This window comes from Pectinophora gossypiella, chromosome 14 (genome assembly GCF_024362695.1).
Source record: "Pectinophora gossypiella chromosome 14, ilPecGoss1.1, whole genome shotgun sequence".
In the NCBI taxonomy this organism is placed as follows: Eukaryota; Metazoa; Arthropoda; class Insecta; order Lepidoptera; family Gelechiidae; genus Pectinophora; species Pectinophora gossypiella.
In genome coordinates this window covers 14,588,757-14,608,555 of record NC_065417.1, presented here as the reverse complement: position 1 = coordinate 14,608,555, position 19,799 = coordinate 14,588,757, and the positions used below count along the sequence as shown (strand labels likewise).

Here is a 19,799-nt window from a genome sequence, read left to right as displayed (position 1 = left end):
TCACTAACAATTGACCTATCTATGCTGAATAACCCGCATTGGAGCAGCGTGGTGGAGTATGCTCCATACCCCTCCAGTTGATTGAGGGGAAGCCTGTGCCCAGCAGTGGGACGTACATAGGCTGTTTATATATGTTATGAATGCTGGATTATAATGAATTGGCTTAGACTTACTCTGTATCCAAATCCCGTTCCAGCTGGTACTGCGCGAAGAGCTCAGCAGTGGCAAAGAAAGAGATATGAGTCACCAGGGTCAGAGACATCAGGACAAACTTGAGCACGAAGCCGACTCGAAGGAACACTGATATCGAAGCTAGTGTTAGCACTGAGCTGTACAGGTAGCTCTGGAAATAGAAATTATGATAATGGATTACCTTTTTGATAGTTTCAAGGTGCGCACTCTGCAGAAAGCTCGGTGATGTGGGTACTTAGTTCATCTTGCGATTGGCATACATCTGACTACACCAAATGGAATATTGTAGTGACCTTATGTACGTTATGTATGTGTATAACACACTCTTGCTAAAGACAGATCCGAGATGGGATCCGGGAGTTGAGCTCTGCATTACAGTATATTATACAACTTGCTCGCGGAATATAGAACTTCCCCATCGCAATATTCCACACAGGTTTTCCTTTTGTCACAGAATAAGAAATAATTCTAGGTATTGAACGACAACTCTCCGCTCGCCGCCAGCAGCTGAGCTAGGTTTACCTCACTCCCTTCGGCGGACACAAATGCGCGTGTACAATAACGTCAATGTGTAGTGTCTGTGTAAACCGAGGTGTTTCGTATGAAGTGTCCAAGACATGATTATGAAAGTAATTTAATAATAATTGATCTGTACATACCGGAGCGGAATCTAAATTGTCGTACACAGGTGATCTGGTTATATTCAGGGTGCTGCCATTAATTGTGCTGCGTACTTCTATCGGGTATTCATTAACGATGTCAGCCTGGTACTGAAAAATGTACGAATATTTTCTTAACCTCTAAGCACCTGAATCGGCGGTAAAAACTTGATGTAATCATTTGAAAGACTTCCTTCAATGGTGCCATAGTTGCACAAATTACAAAACTAGCTAAGTAATTATTTTAAACAGGGTGTTAGTGATATCGTAACGAATACTGAGGGGATTTTAGCACATGATTCTGAGTTAATATCAAGTGGAATTTTCCGTCGCAAAATCCATATTTTTGCGTTTTTTAATTATTTTCAATTCTATACTTTATTTTGTTACGATGTCACTTACAAATACGTATGGGTGTTAGTGACATCGTAACAAATACTGAGGAGGATGAATCAGACCATGATTCTGAGTTGATATCAAGTGGAGTTTCTTGTGTGTGTGGAAATATCTTGAAATTTTTAGTGCTTTTAAAGTTATTCTTAGTTCCATACTTTTGCGATGGAAAATTCTACTTGGTCTAAACCATCCCTAAAAGTTTTCGTTACGATGTCACTAACACCCTGTAAACCAATGATTTTTTAGATTTTATCTCCTAAAATCGATATAAAGTAGAAGTTCATGATATACCATAGAGCCATTAAAAATAAATTACCCACCAAATTGATTACTGCGCAAGCACCGATAAGAAGCACGGACACCAAAAACATTGTTAGTCTTATGTAGCGGTTGCTGGCCACCACCTAAAAACACGAAGAAATAAAATCAGCTAATCACGCACATTAAAGATCCAGTCTTCGGTTGCAGAATTCAGAATTTGAATTTTTCACCCCTCTCGGCGAGCACCTCCGCTGATGTCACTATACCTAGGAGGCTAAAAAATCCACATCAAAGGAATTCATCTAAAAAATATTGCAATTTGACATTTGCGCAAGGATTTGAATAAGTGATAATTGTACACTTAATAAGAAAAGACGAATTTATTAAAAACATCATAGAAGGAAAACTACAAGGAAAGAGAGGAAGGGGAAGACCAAGAAGAACTTACATGGAACAGACTAAAGAGAAGATGAACGTCGTGTCTTATGAGGAAGTAAAGGAATTGTAGATAGACAAGAATGGAGAATGCTATACCGACAAGAGCGCGGCTTTTAAATTAGTGATGATGATGACATTTGCGCATATAAAATAAGTGCGCAATGCACACAAATGTCAAATAGCAATATTGATTTTTAGATAATTTGCTTTGATGTGGCCTTTTTAACCCCCCTGGTCCCTTGTCTCTATAAGGTTTGTCATAATCCATCTTAGGACTTCGTATCAACAGTGGCTGTATGAATGTACCAACCTGTCCAGGTTTAGTGCAGTTGTCAGCATAGATGTCATCTGGGACATCAGAGAGTGGATGCATGCCGCGTCCAGGAAACTGTCCGTCATACCAGCATAGGTAGAGAAAGACGAACAGAGTAATGAAGGTAGGACCGAATGATGTGTACATGACGATGCCTCTGGAATAGGAGAAAACAGTTCAAGTACTTTTATTACTGCCACTCTGCTAACACGATTGTAATTCATCAGCATAATTTTAGGAGTTTTATCTTCTTAAATGATTTTAAAAACAATTTTGTTTGTTTTTTATTTAATATCTAGAGTATCTAGATTGACAGTAAGTAAGAGTTAGAAAACAATAGCTTTTCTGTATCTACCCTTGGAAGTAAAATAAGTGCATACTAGCTTAAATGGGACATCATAACTTACCGCATTATTCGGTTACGAATGTTACCAGATTTTATTAATATTTTAAATACAGTTATATATATACACCTCTATCGCCACGCAGAGGAGCATCGTGGTGGTTATTCTCCATACCCCCACGTATAAAGGCTAATAACGTTATATATTAATATACATGACGACAAGCTCGCCCCTATTACATAGAACTTAAATATAGCTGGCGAGGCGTGGGTGTATATAATGGTTCTGTACGCTTTAACCTACCCCTTCGGAGATACAGACGTGATGCTGTTATGTAAGGTTATAATTTACCTGGGCCCAATAAGGAGCTGCATCAGAGCGAGGAGGGTGAACAGCGCAGCTGCGCACGCGACGTTGTACTTAAACTGGGCATCTGATTGGTTGCGGTACTGTCGCTCTTGTGTGGCACTCTTAAACCACAACGTCACTCGATTCATACCTTCTGAGTTGTTACTGGAAACGGTGAAGACATGTTTTATTAATTATTATGAGCTTCCTTTTTAAAATTGTTCGAAAATAATTGTATACGCGACGTCTACCAACTGCGGAAGACATCGATAGACTAGAACTAAGAACTACCCACGAATCTAATACATTTTCTCTATAATATAATGCGGCTACCTTCCTTAATAAATTGTAAACTGAAGAATAAAAAAATGCTATTTAAAAGATCATAATGATGATTTAAAAGATTTATTATATCACTATAATAAAATTACAACCGAGATGGAAATTAACAAAATAAATCACCGCTAATCTAAGAGCCATGCTCTTGTCGGTGTAGCATTCTCCATGCTACTTTTTAAGGAAAAATAGGACAATAGTCTCCCTCTTGCCTTCTGCCCCGCAGTACTCTATCTGACGCGAGTGAGATGGCGCCCAGAGAATTAAATAAATAGAACTCTTTAATTACCTGCAATCACAGCAAGTTGTCCTTTGTGGAAGCAGATTTTGTTCAATCATAGCTAAACTCTAAAACAGATGAGAATTATAACGTAAGTAAACTGATATACTACAATTTTCTACTAACATTATATTTGGTAATCGAACTCCATTACAAATAGATAATTTGTTATTGATACTTACAGAAATCCCAATATTTTTGGCAAGAGTGGAGTCAGTGATGTTAGCAAATGGCTTATCAGCACCCCAGCATTCGACGTATTTTGTCATCTTGCTGGAAGGTCGAGACCTCATAGGTACTCCGGGAGTAGCTGAAATCATAACGAGAATATATGAACTATATGAAACTGTTGCCAAGCAACAAAAGAAAACACATGCCTTGATGGAAGACAATAAGTAAAGTACTCCAATGAATACGAAGTACAATGAATGAGGGTGGTATTAATAAACTAATGTCAGCTTCGTGACTGCTCTCAAGATCACGTCAATGAGACAGTTCTCATATAAAAACAGAGGCTTGAGCATGATCTTGAAGGCAGTCTCAGCTGAGATAAGTTTATTAATACCACCCTAAGACAATGTTGAAATAGACGAGGAACGAGGACTAAAAAGGCCACACCGAAGCAATTAATCTAAAGAAGCAATATTGCTATTTGACATTTTGTTAACACTGCGCACTAACTTTTATATGTGCAAATGTCAATTGCAATATTGCTGGTTAGCTGAATTGCTTCAATGTGGCGTTCTTAACCCCACAGAACGGACCAAATGCATGCTTCAGTCTTGGATACGAAGCATTCTCCAAATGATCATAGTTGAAAACGGAGTTTTTGGATCTCATGTTATTTACAAAATGGATACTAAAACTGTACATATAAGATGCACCATGCTCGGTGAGACTGGGATAACCAATAGGTTAGAAAACGAAGGCACGGGGGTGATGGTAACGAATGGCACAATAGAACTTAACTAACTTAGTGATTCAACTGATATTGTACTCAACATCCTAGAGAAAAAAGTTGGCTGCACCAGCTCCGTGGGAGTCGGTGTCAAATCCGAACAACTCTCTGGAGGAAAAATATTTAGTCAGAAGACGATACCTCTTCAAGTAGAATTTGAAATTTTCCATAACGATTTAGAACTTATTAAAGATACTATTCAGACAACGCTTTTTAGAGATTTAAAACTTTGCTTTTATCAACATGTTTTTCACAAATTTTCTGATACGAATAAAATGGACTGGATAATAGCAAAACTAAATGCAATTAATAATGCCATCAAGCAAGTAATTATACATAATAGCAGTTTGAAAATATTATTGTTATCTTGATTTAGCAGGATGTCATTATGGATTGGAAAACTATTCATATTTCGTATTCTTTAGCTTATCCAAGTTAAGCATCTATATGACTTGTTAGTTATTTACCTGTGCCCATAATAGGACTGATGGCTCCAATAATGGAACCGCTTCGACTCTTAGGTTTGGCAGGAACAACGGCTCCATTGATCAGTCCTTCGCCAGGACTCGTTGCGTTGCCATCAAAAGCAACTGTCTTGGAACCTTCTACTTTCACTGAGGCTCGCCTGCTGAGATCTGGAATTGAAAATATCATCATACAGAAAAATTGTAGGGACTGATAGGTTTTGCTTTTCGCTTTAGGGCTCTCAATTGGGTATCATAAATAATGCGCGAATTACGTATTTTTATCTATGTAAGCTTGTCTATGGTTAATTGAGGGGAGAGAGACTGTTTAAGATTATGTACGTTATGAGTTTGCCTAGCTTGTATAATTAAAAATAAGGAAAACAAACTATTATTGATCCAATCCTTATTTTTCAAGTAAAAGGACTTTTACTTTATCCAGTGATTGTCTCCTGAAAAGTACTGACCTTCGAGTGCAATACGACAGCAAAGTTCAAGGAGACAGTAGACTGATAATATGATAAAAGGACAATAGCAATTTTATCTTCTTTTCTTTTTGTGTTACTTCTTTTGCAACTAAGCAATTAAAAAAAAATAAACACACCTCCAGGCCCTGTAGTTCTCATAGATTCGGTCCTGAGGACTCCTCGAGGTACCTCGTCGATGAAGCTGTGTTGTGAAGGAGCCGGGCTTATGTTGTCCCTGGGTTTGGTGGGAGACACGTCATTGTAGACGGAGGAGACGATGCTGGCTTTACGGTCTACGGTGCAGACGGAGAGACGACCGTTTTCCGAAGGTTTCTGAAATAAGATAGCATGATGAAATCACATCACTAATTTAAGAGCCACGCTCTTGTCGGTGTAGTATTCTCCATTCTTATCTATCAAAGACCAATTCCTTCACCTCCTTATAAGACACGACGAGTGACCAAGAAGAGCTTACATGGAAAAGATTAAAGAGAAGGCGAATGTCGTGTCTCATGGTGCTGTAAATACATACAAATACACAATACCTTACTGTAAAAATACATATTTCATACAAAATCAACCTTCATATTGGCATATTACGAGTATGTACTTGAATGAAAGCTCAAGGTAAAATTTGACGTTTGATATACGTATTGATAATATGGTTCGTACCTGGTTTTAGGTTACCCTCAGTTCATAATTATGTTTGTCTTTTGTTTGTGTAACAAAAGGTTTCTCACTTTTGAACTAAGAAACAATTAACCTATATAGTAATAGGCAATTGAATTTGAGTTTTGTCACGCTGCGGCTTATGCTGAATAAAGTCGATTCATTACCATATTTTGATCATTTCCAGCGTTATTTACTACTTTGTCTGCTCAAATGAACGCGGCAATAGAAATGTCTTATGGTCGCATATGTGTTCGTACAAAAGGTGGTGTTGTAAAAATACAGAAGTAAGTATTATAATCATCATCGTCTAATCATCGTCTTGTAACTAATATTTTATTTTTACTTATATGTATCATTGTATGTATATATCTATAGTATGTGTATAATATATATATTTAGTATATAAGATTGTATATATATATATATATATATATATATATATATATATATATATATATATATATATATATATATATATATATATATATATATATATATAAAATGTGTCTATTGTTTTATTTTACGTATCTGCGCGCTACACTGCAGCTGTACAAATGTACCATATCCTTTGCCGAAGGTTGTCTGGAAGAGATCGCTCTTAGCGATAAGGCCGCCTTTGCCCACCTTAGAATAAGTTTATCCTGTAAATGTTTTGTGAATTTGTGTGCAATAAAGTGTTTTATTATAATTATTATTATAGTATCAAAATGGACCCGGTAAGGGCACTGCAACTGATAGAGGGCAACTTACTTAATAATTAGTGACAACATGTATATTTATCATACTATATATTAATAATATTATTGCACTTATGTAAACGGTAATTATAATATACAGTAAGAAGCCAGTGTCATTTAGCACTCTTTTATTATTAACTAGCGACCCGCCCCAAATTATTTCCGACATCACATTAAAAACATCAAAAATAACAGTATGTCTCCACTATTTAATGGCTGTTATAATACATATAAACCTTCCGCTTGAATCACTCTGTCTATTAAAAGAACCGCATCAAAATCCGTTGCGTAGTTTTAAAGATTTAAGTGTACATAGGGATATAAGGACAGAAAAAGCGACTTTGTTTTATACTATATAGTGATTTAATGTTACACAAAAGACACAGCTCAAGTCAAGTCTGTAGTCGAAATAGGGGACCGCCGGCCAGTGTCGACCACTTATCGACACATAATCTCGAAACTTCACACGTCCCCTCCATTTACCTAGTAGTTCATTCGTCGTTCAATAGATGGCGCTTATCGACTAATCAGCTGTCAAATCTGTACCGTCGGTGAAAAGTAATACAAGTCCAAAATTCAAGTTTTGAGAAAATCGAGTTTAAAGTTAAAAACATTCTAGCTCGCGACTTATAAGGAATAATGGAACAGAAGTTAGATGTGTCGATAGGTGATGATGGAAGGTTTCTTTTCTAATATTTAGTTATATTTAGAACCTAAACAGAAATGGTAGAGGATCAAAATAAATTACATGTATCAGTTGACACCAACTTTTATATTGTGTAAATTGATACAAGTCTACTTATACCTTTTTACACACATAACTATAAAAAAGTCATCGTTGATATATCATATTTCAATTATTAATTTTACAGTCTTATTCTACAAAAAACAAAATGTCTTGGAAGAAAGTTTATTTCATAATGTTGTAGAAAGGCAAAATTCTATTTATTTTCTTTAAAAAGTAAAGAAACGTAACTTATATCAATTGACACAAACGATAAACTATAACGAATTTGTGTCAAGTGGTTTAACATGACTTATTTTTTCGGTTTTATTGTGTAAAATGATACATGTTTTTACGAATTTCTAATAATAAATACAATATAAAGATGGTACACGTATATATAGTGTAAGGTGACGATAATAAGATATTTTTGTTATGATTTTACTCTCAAAACTCATAAATAACCGGTAAAAACCACCACTGCTGCCCACTACAAACACATTTTGTCCACTACACTACGCCCCTAATCAAAACCACTTTTGGTTCATTTTTGCAGTCAAAATCTTACAAATTCAATTATGATAATATTTCCACCCCTAACAAATGAAGGTAAGAGGAATCATATTAAGACTAGTCATTAGGAATGTTTCGGGCTAGCCTGGCAGTATGGCCTGGAGATAAAGGTGATGTACCTACGTACTTTTAAACCAAAATCACACAAACCGGTAAGTGTTACTTCTTTCTTGCTGAAACTATTTAAAAGATCACAACTCATTCCACAATCAAAATCCCCTAAAGTAAAGTAAAATTCGATATTTCGAATTATCAAAATTCCCGGTCTAATGGTAGCCCGCAACATTGACAGATCGATAAACGGAGTCGAATCAATGTTGATGATGAGAATAGGTAGTGAAAATGAAGATCATTGGTTCACCTCCAAACCTATAGGTTACACAGGGCTATCCTCAGACCATGACCATGACCACCATGGACCATGGTCTGTTATGGTTAAGCTAAATGAGCTCGTTTCCGCAAAACTCTACACGTAAGCACACGTGGGGAACTTTCCGCGTATCCTCGCGTATGGACCACTATTGTGAAGTGGGCAAACTTCCCACTATATCATCATCATCCTCCTGCCCTTATCTCACTCTAGGTGGGGTCGGCACAACATGTATGGGCAAATGTCCCATCTTCTTCTTCTTCTATCGTGCGGATTGTGAGGTGAATTACCAACCCCATCAACCCTGGTGTCAGGGTTATAACTGAGCCGCCATAGGCCCCTGACTTGACTCAATGAATACTCGAATGTCCCATATGTAATGTTATTTTAATGGGCTCAGTTTTCCGCATAAACACAAGTGGTCCATTATGCGTGCTTTTATTGACTATGTAAGCCAACTAACTCCTTTCAGAAGCTCAAATACCTCCTGGGATTTTTACAAACTTTGTGACCTAGTTTAATTAAGGGGTTGTGCCCGTAGTGTTGCCAATTATTTATTCTAATCTAATCTATCCTACAAGATCCCACTGCTGGGCAAAGGCCTCCCCTTCCTCTTTCCATTTTTCACAGTCCTGTGCGTAATTCTCTCTTATGTAATCAAAATACAGAAAACAAATATTACTTGTGGTGCTCAAGAGTTCAGAGCAGTTATTCCCTTTATAAAAATGAGGAAGCTCGACAAATTTACACCATTCAACGTGTTTGAGAAACTGGTAATCTTCTCTTGAGAAGATGTGGCAGATCCCGATTCTGCCGATGCCGAGCTATCATCTACGGCTGTGTAGGTTCAAAAATACCACTACCGGCGCTTGCATAAAAGATCTAACCAGCGTGTATTGAATGGCTTGCATGTTAATTGGAGCTCGATAATATTTGGAGCCATTATTTCACGTCTACAACCTCCTTAGCAATGAAGGCAGCGTTCAATCTGCCACCGCTTAACCTGCATGTAATCAAGAAAACTATGTAAAACAGCTATGCTTCGAGCTAAGGGAAGGAGACTAACGACAGTTATGACAAATCTCAAATACCTCTTGACTAACCCTGCCATGGTGATAACGACGCCATGATCAGGACCCACAACTTATTGAGGTACTGTAATTAAGTACTACAAGGTGGTTATAGCAGAAAGAGAAAAAACACGGTTTGGTCTGAAGTACTAACTTAACCTATACCCATTCGCAATGCGGATCAGATATGGTTTGCTGTGGTTCTAGACAAAATGTCTTCCCATAGACAGGTTTATGTGGAGGTCACCCTAGGATACACACTGGTGGCGCATGGAATCGAACTTGTATGTATCATTATACACGACACGTTATTGATATCTAAGATCGCATTTTCTGAAATATTTTGATATATATTAATTTATATTACTTTTCACGAAAAAATAAATTTGGTGTTTGATGTTACAACTAAAATTATATCATTAAACACGGACTGTGAGAATTCAAGGATTGCGTGTATTTTAATATATGTTGAGTTGCATTTACTTACACCAAAATATTTAGTGAAAATCTTCATTTCACTTTAATGCAAGTTAAGATGAATTATGTTACACGTGTTATAACAACATGAATCCTTCACAAACAGTACTTATATCACTAGACACAAAAATTATCTCCGTATTTATAATAGCTACAGTTACGAGAATTAGACAGAAAGAAAGAGAATTTTTTGAACATGAAGTGTGTGCTAATAACTCAAAAGTGATACAACTCGAGTTGTATTACTTTTCACCGACGGTACAGAAATGGCACCACGAACATCGGGGCTGCCAACATTTTTAAGCATTGTTTTATATTGACATACATAAACACACACACTCGCACGCACACACACACTGTCTCTTCTTTTTTTCCTTTGGCATCCTTTTTATATATTACTATGTGGATAGCTGTAATTGGTCTTATTGTTAATGAAACCATACATTGTACAATTAGATATAAGACTTTTGTTGTCCCAAATAAAATAAAATAAATATTTATTATGATTTAATTTAGAAAATATTTATTTCAATTTATCATTTATATATTAATTAGCGGTCATTGGATGGGTGACCACAAAGAAAAAAAGTTTTCATCTCGAGCTCCTCCGTGCTTCGGAAGGCACGTTAAGCCGTTGGTCCCGGCTGCATTAGCAGTCGTTAATAACCATCAATCCGCACTGGGCCCGCGTGATGGTTTAAGGCCCGATCTCCCTACCCATCCATAGGGAAGGCCCGTGCCCCAGCAGTGGGGACGTTAATGGGCTGATGATGATATTAATTAGCTGTATATTTGCGCACCTTAATATATCCAGCTTTTCTGACCGCTTCCGTTTACTGGCCTCATCATCAATAACAGATTCTATTGTGAAAAAATCAGCGTGTTTGGCAAATCAAATTCACTAACTCAATACAACACTATACTTCCAACTAAAGTTAGCCGGCACCAATTATACCGTACCCTCTACAATATTCATTGCTGTCAATTCATTCGAGGTGACATTTAGGAGAATTGGGCCCACTTTATTGGACAAATTATTGGCGCTATTCCAGTCCCGATAGGCCTCATCTTACCTGATTAGGTTAGGGTTGTTTTGTAGTTGGATACTGGCTTATTCATTTTGAAGGCTATTCACTTTTGCGCAAAGTTAAGAATCATTATTCATGAAATCAGGTCGAGAAAAATGGTGCCTTAAGTTTTTGTTTTTGTCTCGAATACAAAGTTTTGCTGTCTGAGCTTCAATATTGCTTTTTTATGAATTTATTTTTCTTCTTAGTTGTCTCATAATTATGAACATTCAGAGTTTGTGTACATAAAAATATAAACAGAGGGGTTAAAATGGCCACATCGAAGCAAATTCATCTAAGATAGCAATATTGTTATTTGACATTTGTTTGCATTCCGCACTTACTTTTATATGCGCAAATGTCAAATTGTAATACTGCTTTTTAGATGAATTGCTTACATGCTTGAATTGCTTACATGTTCGATGTTCATTTTAACACAGGAGTTTCCTCTTTCGACCGGGGAGGGTATGAAGTATACTCTACTGTGTTGGTAAAGGTGGTTTTGTTGGGTTGGGCGTTTAAACGAGCCTTTCAAAGTACTAAATCATCTTATTTTGTCGGACAATCAGACGATTTAGGCCTGCACAGTCCTTACCAAATAAAGGTCAGTCTTACAAAGTGATTTCGACAATGTCGTCGAGAATCGATCTCAGACCTCCAGTTCGTGAGCTTAACCACTAGTGGAGGAAGCAAGAGAAGTGTGTCAAGATCGAAGCAAATAGAATTAGTCTCTGTTACCCCGGAAATACGTGTGAATTTATGAATGTTTGGATTTATGTATCCGTTGTCATCATCAACTTATCCTTAGATTCTGACGGTGACTTAATTGTCTCGGTGTGGATACATTTGTCCGGCCAAGTAGATAGTCATGTGTAACATGCGTTTAGTATCTAAAGATCTGGATTTCAGTTCTCATCGTATATTCTTTTGAAGTCATGTCGTATAGATCTCCCTCGCTCGGGAACCCGATTTCAATAATTATTTAATACCAGCTCACGTCTCAAGGCAATGTTACCAAGTTATCGAAAGATTTGACTGAAGATAACACTCGCCTCAATAGGAAGACTTTGTCAAAGTAAGCGTAGGGATAGTATGTAACTAGTATTAGTATTCAAATATCTACATTTACCTTTTTTTTGTGAGAGCGATATATATTATATCTACCAGCCACTAGAACACCACTTTGACGCAACCACAGTCACTCAACCAATAACATAAACATAAACAGCCTTTATACTGCAAAAAAACATAAACAGCCCTACTGTTGGGCACAGGCCTCCTCAATTAACCGGAGGGGGTATGGAGCATACCCCACCACACTGCTCCACTGCGGGTTGCTAGAGGCAGATGGGCTAGCAGCCCGGGACCAACAGCTTAACATGCCTTGCGAAGCACGGAATCATCTTTCTTTATCGGACAACCAGGTGATTCAGCCTGTTATGACCTAGCCAGACACAAGACAGTCTCACAAAGTGATTTTAGACAGCGACCCCATCATCGGGAATCGAACCCGCTAAACTAATATTGAGAATAAATAAAACTATGGTGCTGTTTCCAGTACAGATTATCTAAGTTTATTTTAAGTTACTTATATCCGTAATTTTCTCAAATTATTCCAATTTCAAATATGCAAATTCTTCTCTCAAAATGTTTCCAATTTTAAATAAATATAATTTAGACAAATAACAGCAGTATCTATTATAAAACATTCAACCTTAGAACCCAACTTTTAAGCCAATTGATGTAATGTCTAAAGTAACAATGACAATCCTTCCGATTAGCTGACCTTAGATAAAGAAATTGATTGTGAATTTTCAAGGCTTAACTTTTTCCATTTCTTTAAAGTAGGTACGTATATTCCTTTTAAGAAATTAAAACTTCTATTCGTCATTATAATAATAATATAATAACAATAAAGTTTTAAATGGTAGGCCATTTAATTGCAACTATCTGTCAATTATTCATCTACTTGAGTGGGAACTCAACCTCACGTCTATATTCCCAATTGGGGTAGTCAAAGATACATTCATCGTATCATGAACTAAGTAGGTACCCGCATCTCACCGAGCTTTCTGTTAGACCAACGTGAAAGGTGAAGAACTGTATCGCCGTCTATTATAAGCACTAATACGTAAATAAATTTAATAACAAAAAAGAAATATAGGACATATAATTGAGTACTATAGATATTAAATTAATAGCACCACGGAATAGAAGCAAGAACAGCTGTCACCGGTTTAACCCCACTCTCTTTTACTACTACTCCTGCAAACAGATAACTACTGTTTCTCAAATTCCATAGCCACTTTACCGGCAATGTATAATTTATGTGATAGACTGCAATTTTATCATTACGAAAACATCGTGAAAACACATTCCCGAGAAATACATTTTGGGAAGTATGTGATGTGACCTAACCTGTAGTGGGCTGGTTTTCCCTTCGCGGGTTGGAAGGTCAGACAGGCAGTCGCTTCTGTAAAAAACCGGACCTGTCAAATCGTCAGGTTAGGTAAGCGGACCCTGTGAAAAACGGGATAATGCTAGGGAGATGATGTTTGTATGGTAAGATGATCGACGAAGCCTGTGTCTTATCACAGCCGTTCTATTCAAATAGAAATCGTAATTTTTCGCTCCGTGGTCAAATCAAATTAGGTAGGGTGCAGGTAGATACATAAGTATTAAGATGTTCCATGCTTCGATAGGCACGTTAAGCCTTTGGTTCCAGCTACTTTTACTAATGTACGTAGTCGTTACATGAGCCAAGTCAGGGGCCTTTAGCAGTTCAACAATAACCCTGACACCAGGGTTGATGAGTTTGTTCTTCAAAACCTATACAATACAATGTAAGTAGGTACCCAAAAATGAAATATTTCCCATTACTAAACACAATATTCATAATTTTAGCGTTCTGCATAAGCTTTCAACGCTTCAACATTTTAGCCCTTTTCATTACGTTAAGCTTTGAGCATTATGTTATTAATAATATAAATCGTTTATGACATAAAATTTGGCCACTTTGGTTGGTAATTTGATTAACAATTTTGTAGGTAAGTACATGATTTTTTAAAACAATACGGTAAACAGTAAAATGTACATTATTAATTTACACCATAAACAAAACAGTTACTTAAATAGTAAAGAAATAGACAAAATAAAGAATAAAAACAAAACAAAAATGTTTCCATGTTTTGATGTTACGTATGTTTCTGATTATTTGACAAATTGTATTCTTTTATTATGTAATTACCTCTAAGTAAGTATTAAACAATGTAGACAATACATTTTAGAAAAAAAAATATTTGAACAAAACTAAACATAAAACAAATTATATAGTTACAATTACTTAAATGGGCCTCCAATTGTACCTGGCGCGAATATACCCGCCCATAATCACGTAGTATTAACTTTTATTCTATGCCATAATGCTGGCTGCGTTTGCGCGTTGAATAACCAGCGATATGCGTTGTAACTTATTCTAACTTTGAATAGTAATTTTAAATTTTCATGAGTCATCAACGGCACCTATTCAAAGTTTTTTTTTTTCATTTTTTGTTAAGCTCGGTGAGGTGTGGGTACTTAGTTCATCTTGCTAAGAATATGTGTGGGTGGGCCGCTGGGAGTCGCCATTGATGGCGCGATGGTTGCGACTACACGCACACATACCTCCTTCCGCTAGACGACTCTAATTTTCATAAATAAATATTAGTCTACTAACATTAAAATTAAGTACTATGTTACTAACATCTATGGACAATAGTCTGAAAATAAAGATTTTGAATTTGAATATTTCTCTGACACCCCAATTAGGAAAACATCACAACAAACAAAATACTTATTCTCATTTTATTTTTTGACATGACTTATTGTAGTTTTGCCGCAGATGGCATTAACTACTTGGCCGGACAAATCGGGAGCGCTGAAGGCTCTCACCCGGTACAACGTTTAAGACAACAGGCTTGGGTGCCCAGTTGGGCACGAACCTCGGCTCATGCGTCGTCTGAGAGGAAAAAATACATGAAAGAATTAATCGACCCTAGGAGGTCGATAGCGATAAGTGCTGATTGAGGGAAATCGTCGACCACGCCGGCGGGGTCGGTATCAGGGACAAGAAACAAAATACTTATTCTTATTCTCAGAAGACGTGTCATATCCACAGAGATTCTTTGATGGATGATTTCAACTTGTAACAATGAGCTAAAAGCAGCTCAGGATATAAATCGTCAGAGATTGCGGGTACAAATATTTGTGCGTTTTGGTAAGGCGTAAATTGCTTTGCTATTTAGTAAAAGCTCTCTCCAAATGGCCTACTAATGGATTGTTAAGATGAAATATTAGCTACGCTATACTAAACTTATATTCTAAGTATACTCGTAACTGTTATCGGGAAGAAGTTGCTACCTTAACCCGCCATTTGCACTTGTTGATTATGTTTCTTTTGTAAATTAATGGAATAAAGTTTTTGTATTTTATTGTGGTAACGACTAGACTGTGTCCAGCAGTGGAACGTATATACCTAAGCTGTTTATGTATATAACTTACGCGAGTAGAATACACAAAAAAAAAGTGTACACTGGCCGCCGGCCACCTATAAAGTGGGTGACTTGTCACCTAACCGTCCTAGTCGGAGATTAATAAAAATACTAACTTATTTTTTTTTATTTTTTTTTTGTCACGGTATTGCGTTTCTCCGATAATGGGTGAGGGTTGAAAATCAGTGTCGCCCTCTGGGTAAATAATCGCTGAACCTGGCTGTTTTTCGGTGGACTGCCGCACCTACGTACACACGTATATTTTGTGTTTTTTTTTTTCTTAGGTTATAAGTATTAATGTTGTTAAATTGAGTAAGTGAATGTATATGTGTGTTGTGGTTTGTCCGAAATAAATGTTTTTATTACCATTATTATTACTAGCAAGTTGATATTTCTTACGTTGTTTTTCATACTGTCTTCTACCAGATACATGGGTATCTGGCTCGTAAACGTAGAAATATCCAACAAAATTCGTATTCAGGCCCCGGTGAGACGATTGCATAACTCACGCGAGCCCCTTTCGGAATTGAAAAGGAAACTCAGTATAAAAATAGTAACTGTAATATTATTTTACTTAATAATTGTGTAATGATTGGTGAATGGTAAAGATTTGTTTCGTGTGAGTAAGTTCTTTAAATGCAATAATGAGAAAGCGTGGCGTATGCCGAAGAAGAAGGCATCGAGATAAACCTGTTTAGGTCTAGCGATGTTTGTAAAACAATCTATATGTGTAATTTATGAAGTGTTATAAAAAAATATGAAAACGTTTAGTAGCTTATTTGTATCGTATTTATCGGCAAACAACATTAGGCTTAATAAGCATTATGCTAAGTAAAATGCCAAGTAACCATTATGCCAAGAGATGACTATAACTAAAAAATATGCCTTATCAGTTATGCCTAATTAAAAACGGTCAAAAGCATTATGCGAAAAAAAGGGTCCCTCTAAGGACTACTAACATAGAGAAACGTTAGATAAGATTAGTATTAAAAAGCTTATAATCCATCATCACCATCATCATCATCATCTCCTCAGCATTATCCCGTTTTTCACAGGACCCGCTTACCTAAACTGAAGATTTGACAGGTCCGGTTTTTAACAGATGCGACTGCCTGTTTGACCTTCCAACACGCGAAGGGAAAACCAGCCCAATACAGGTTAGGTCACATAATATTTCCTCACGATGTTTTCCTTCACTGCTGAGTACGTGATAATCATTTATGATCCAGACATGAATTCGAAAACAAATTCAAAGCAAAATTTATATTTATTCTTATATTTTTCTGATAATCCTAACGAAATGTTCAATTTGCGAGGTGTATATTTTTTTATAAGAAGTGTATATTAAGTTATTATAGTGGGAGTGAAACTGAAGCGACATCGGTCCCCTGTGGATCGGATGGATGCTCAATCATGCGTCGACATGTGTCATCGAACGCGTCTATTGCCAATTTCCGAACGAATCGATTCGAAATATTCGAATAGAATTGCACTCTCGTATATCGATGACATTTAAATATTTAGATTTATGGAATTCATACCTACACAGCACAGAATACTCGTACCTAAAACTTTTTTTAGCATTCAGATATTAAACAAAAGGTCCTCTTCATCACTACATGGTATAAAGCAAAGTCGCTTTTTCTGTCCCTATATCCCTATGTACTCTTAAATCTATAAAACTACGCAACGGATTTTAATGCGGTTGTTTTAAATAGATAGAGTGATTCAAGAGGAAGGTTTATATGTATAATAACATCCATTAAATAGTAGATAATACTGTGATATTTGAGGTTTTTAATGTGATGTAAATAATTTCATTTTTTCCTCAGCATTGCACCCGAGCGAAGTCGGAGCGGGACGCTAGTTCTAAATAAATAAATACATTCTTACCTTAGGCGGCACAATGAGGTATGTCTCCACCTTATGGTCAGCGAGGTACCCCTCTCGCGAGGCTCCATCACCTGGCTCCACCTCAAACCTTCCACCCAGCTGTAGCAATGTTGGTTTTGTGATATGAACCCGCCTGAAATTAAACAAGAACTGGTTTAATGGAATATTTGTGTTTTTTAAAACATGCCTTATTCTATGATTTCCTCCAAAGTAATAGAATACATAAAACCCTAAAGATGGTATTAACTACTTGGCCGCACAAGGGAGCGCTGAGGAGTCTCACTCGGTACAAAATTTAAGATAACAGGCCTGAGAGTGTCCAATTGGGTGCGTACCCCCGCTCATAGCGTCGTCAGAGAGGGTTATATTTGAAAGAATTAATCGGACTTCGTTAGCCTGTAGAGGGAAATCGTCGACCACGCCGACAAGGTCGGATTCAGGGTTCAAAAGTGTTTGTTGTCGCGAGCTCAATGACTCCATGTATAGAGTAATCAGGTCGTCAGGTTCATATATTACGTCCTTCAGAAAATCAAATACTGCCAGATAGGCCCACGAGTATTTACGAGAATATTTCAATTAACAAGTTTATTTTCGTGTTGTCATTAAGTTTCCCAGTTCCGTACAAGGTTTTCAAACACCCACAGATAATTTTAATTAATTTCAACCGACAACTTTAATTAAATCATAACAATTATTATTTACCAAAATAGATAATGCCTAAGTAAAGTAAAGTAAGTAAGTTAAGTATATTTGATTTGATTTGATAATACCTATCACGTGGTTTTCAGATTTGTGCCCGGTTAACGGCAAGAGGCTCGCCCTTGTTACATGTAACTTAAACATAGCTGGCAAAGAGTGAGTGTGCATAATTAAAACACATAATACCGGGTTCTTACCGCGTCAACACATAATCAGGGATATGAGACTCCCGCGAGAGTAAGAAACCGGTATTATGTGTTTTAATTATGATAATAACAGCGCAAACCTCAAACAATGAGTGCATATATGAAACACCTCTGCCTACTCGTATATACATGCGTATTTCTATGTGATTAACAAATGTATTGTTTAAACCTCTCATAAGCTCAGTTGGCTCGGACTTAAAGTGCAAGTGCGGCACTGTTCCCCAAACGACGGAACATCTTACATCGTGTCCTGCGTGCCCGAACACCTGCACGCAGGAAGATCTGATGAGCGCTGCAGATAGCGCCATACTTGTTGCCAAGTTTTGGGAGGATACTATTTAGTTTGCCTTCGACACGATGACACCACCCAAATCCCCTGGTAGTCGCGGCTTCCGAATACATTCCGCTTAGGGACGGTACTGAAAAGTATCGGCGTCCGAAGGACGTAATATACGATCCCGACGACCCGATTACTCTAGCCATAGAGGCAGCCAATCAGCTCGCGACACCAAACACTTCAAGACTCCGATACCGACCCCGCCTGCGTTGTCGACGATTTCCCACATACAGCGCTTATAGGGTCGATTAATTCTTTCAAATATTTTTCCTCTCAGACGACGCCCCGAGCCGAGGTTCGCGCCCAACTGGGCACCCTCAGGCCTGTTGTCTTAAACATTGTACCGGGTGAGAGCCTTCAGCGCTCCCCATTTGTCCGGCCAAGTAGTTAATGCCTACTGCAGCAAATCTACAATAAATCACGTGAAAAAAAATATAATATCGACACGATAAGAAGAATTTATACTTTTTTATTGACACTACTCTTTCGCTATTGTGCGTTCCCACCTATTTCATCACTGTCACATTCTGAAGTGATGTTTGTTAACTAAACCTCGCAACGCAACAGACACGTTAGTTTCAATCTAGTTAAAAGTTCGTAGTCTGCGTTTTTACCCAAAATGAAAATAGAGAGATCGTTTCAAAGTTCAGTTGAATAAAATCAGTTTATTTTTTTGAGGTGCCTGAATTTAAATTTGCCGCAAATGCCATTAACTGTGTACAATCACAGAATGTGATTTTTTCAACAGGCGCTTACTCCATGTCAGGCGACGATTTGCAAACGAATATAGTTTTAACATCCTATACGATGAATATAATGATAGTAGAGAGCACTTTCAGCTTAGTAAACCGTTAAAATGTTTTCCGTTAACCGTTTTACTGGTAAAAGCTTTCACCGGCCGTGTCCGGTACAAAAAACTTATTACCGGTTCTCGGGAAATATGTTTTATAGTGGCAAACTTCGAGACTAGTACAAAAATAACCTCGCGT

The 19,799-nt window shown here is 37.1% G+C and overlaps 2 protein-coding genes across 5 annotated transcripts in view; one reads left to right on the top strand and one right to left on the bottom strand.

The window, feature by feature from the left end:
* Positions 1-19,799, bottom strand: part of LOC126372724 (adenylate cyclase type 2-like) — a 201,439-nt gene that overhangs the window by 5,552 nt on the left and 176,088 nt on the right. The window contains 10 exon segments of the mRNA XM_050018582.1: positions 174-343; positions 852-962; positions 1,568-1,651; positions 2,257-2,416; positions 2,955-3,116; positions 3,577-3,635; positions 3,750-3,877; positions 4,993-5,160; positions 5,594-5,789; positions 17,569-17,701. Coding sequence (XP_049874539.1) covers positions 174-343; positions 852-962; positions 1,568-1,651; positions 2,257-2,416; positions 2,955-3,116; positions 3,577-3,635; positions 3,750-3,877; positions 4,993-5,160; positions 5,594-5,789; positions 17,569-17,701 — 1,371 coding nt within the window.
* LOC126372787 (uncharacterized) overlaps positions 1-19,799 on the top strand; it is a 469,025-nt gene that overhangs the window by 356,780 nt on the left and 92,446 nt on the right. The gene's annotated exons all lie outside the window — the stretch shown is intronic.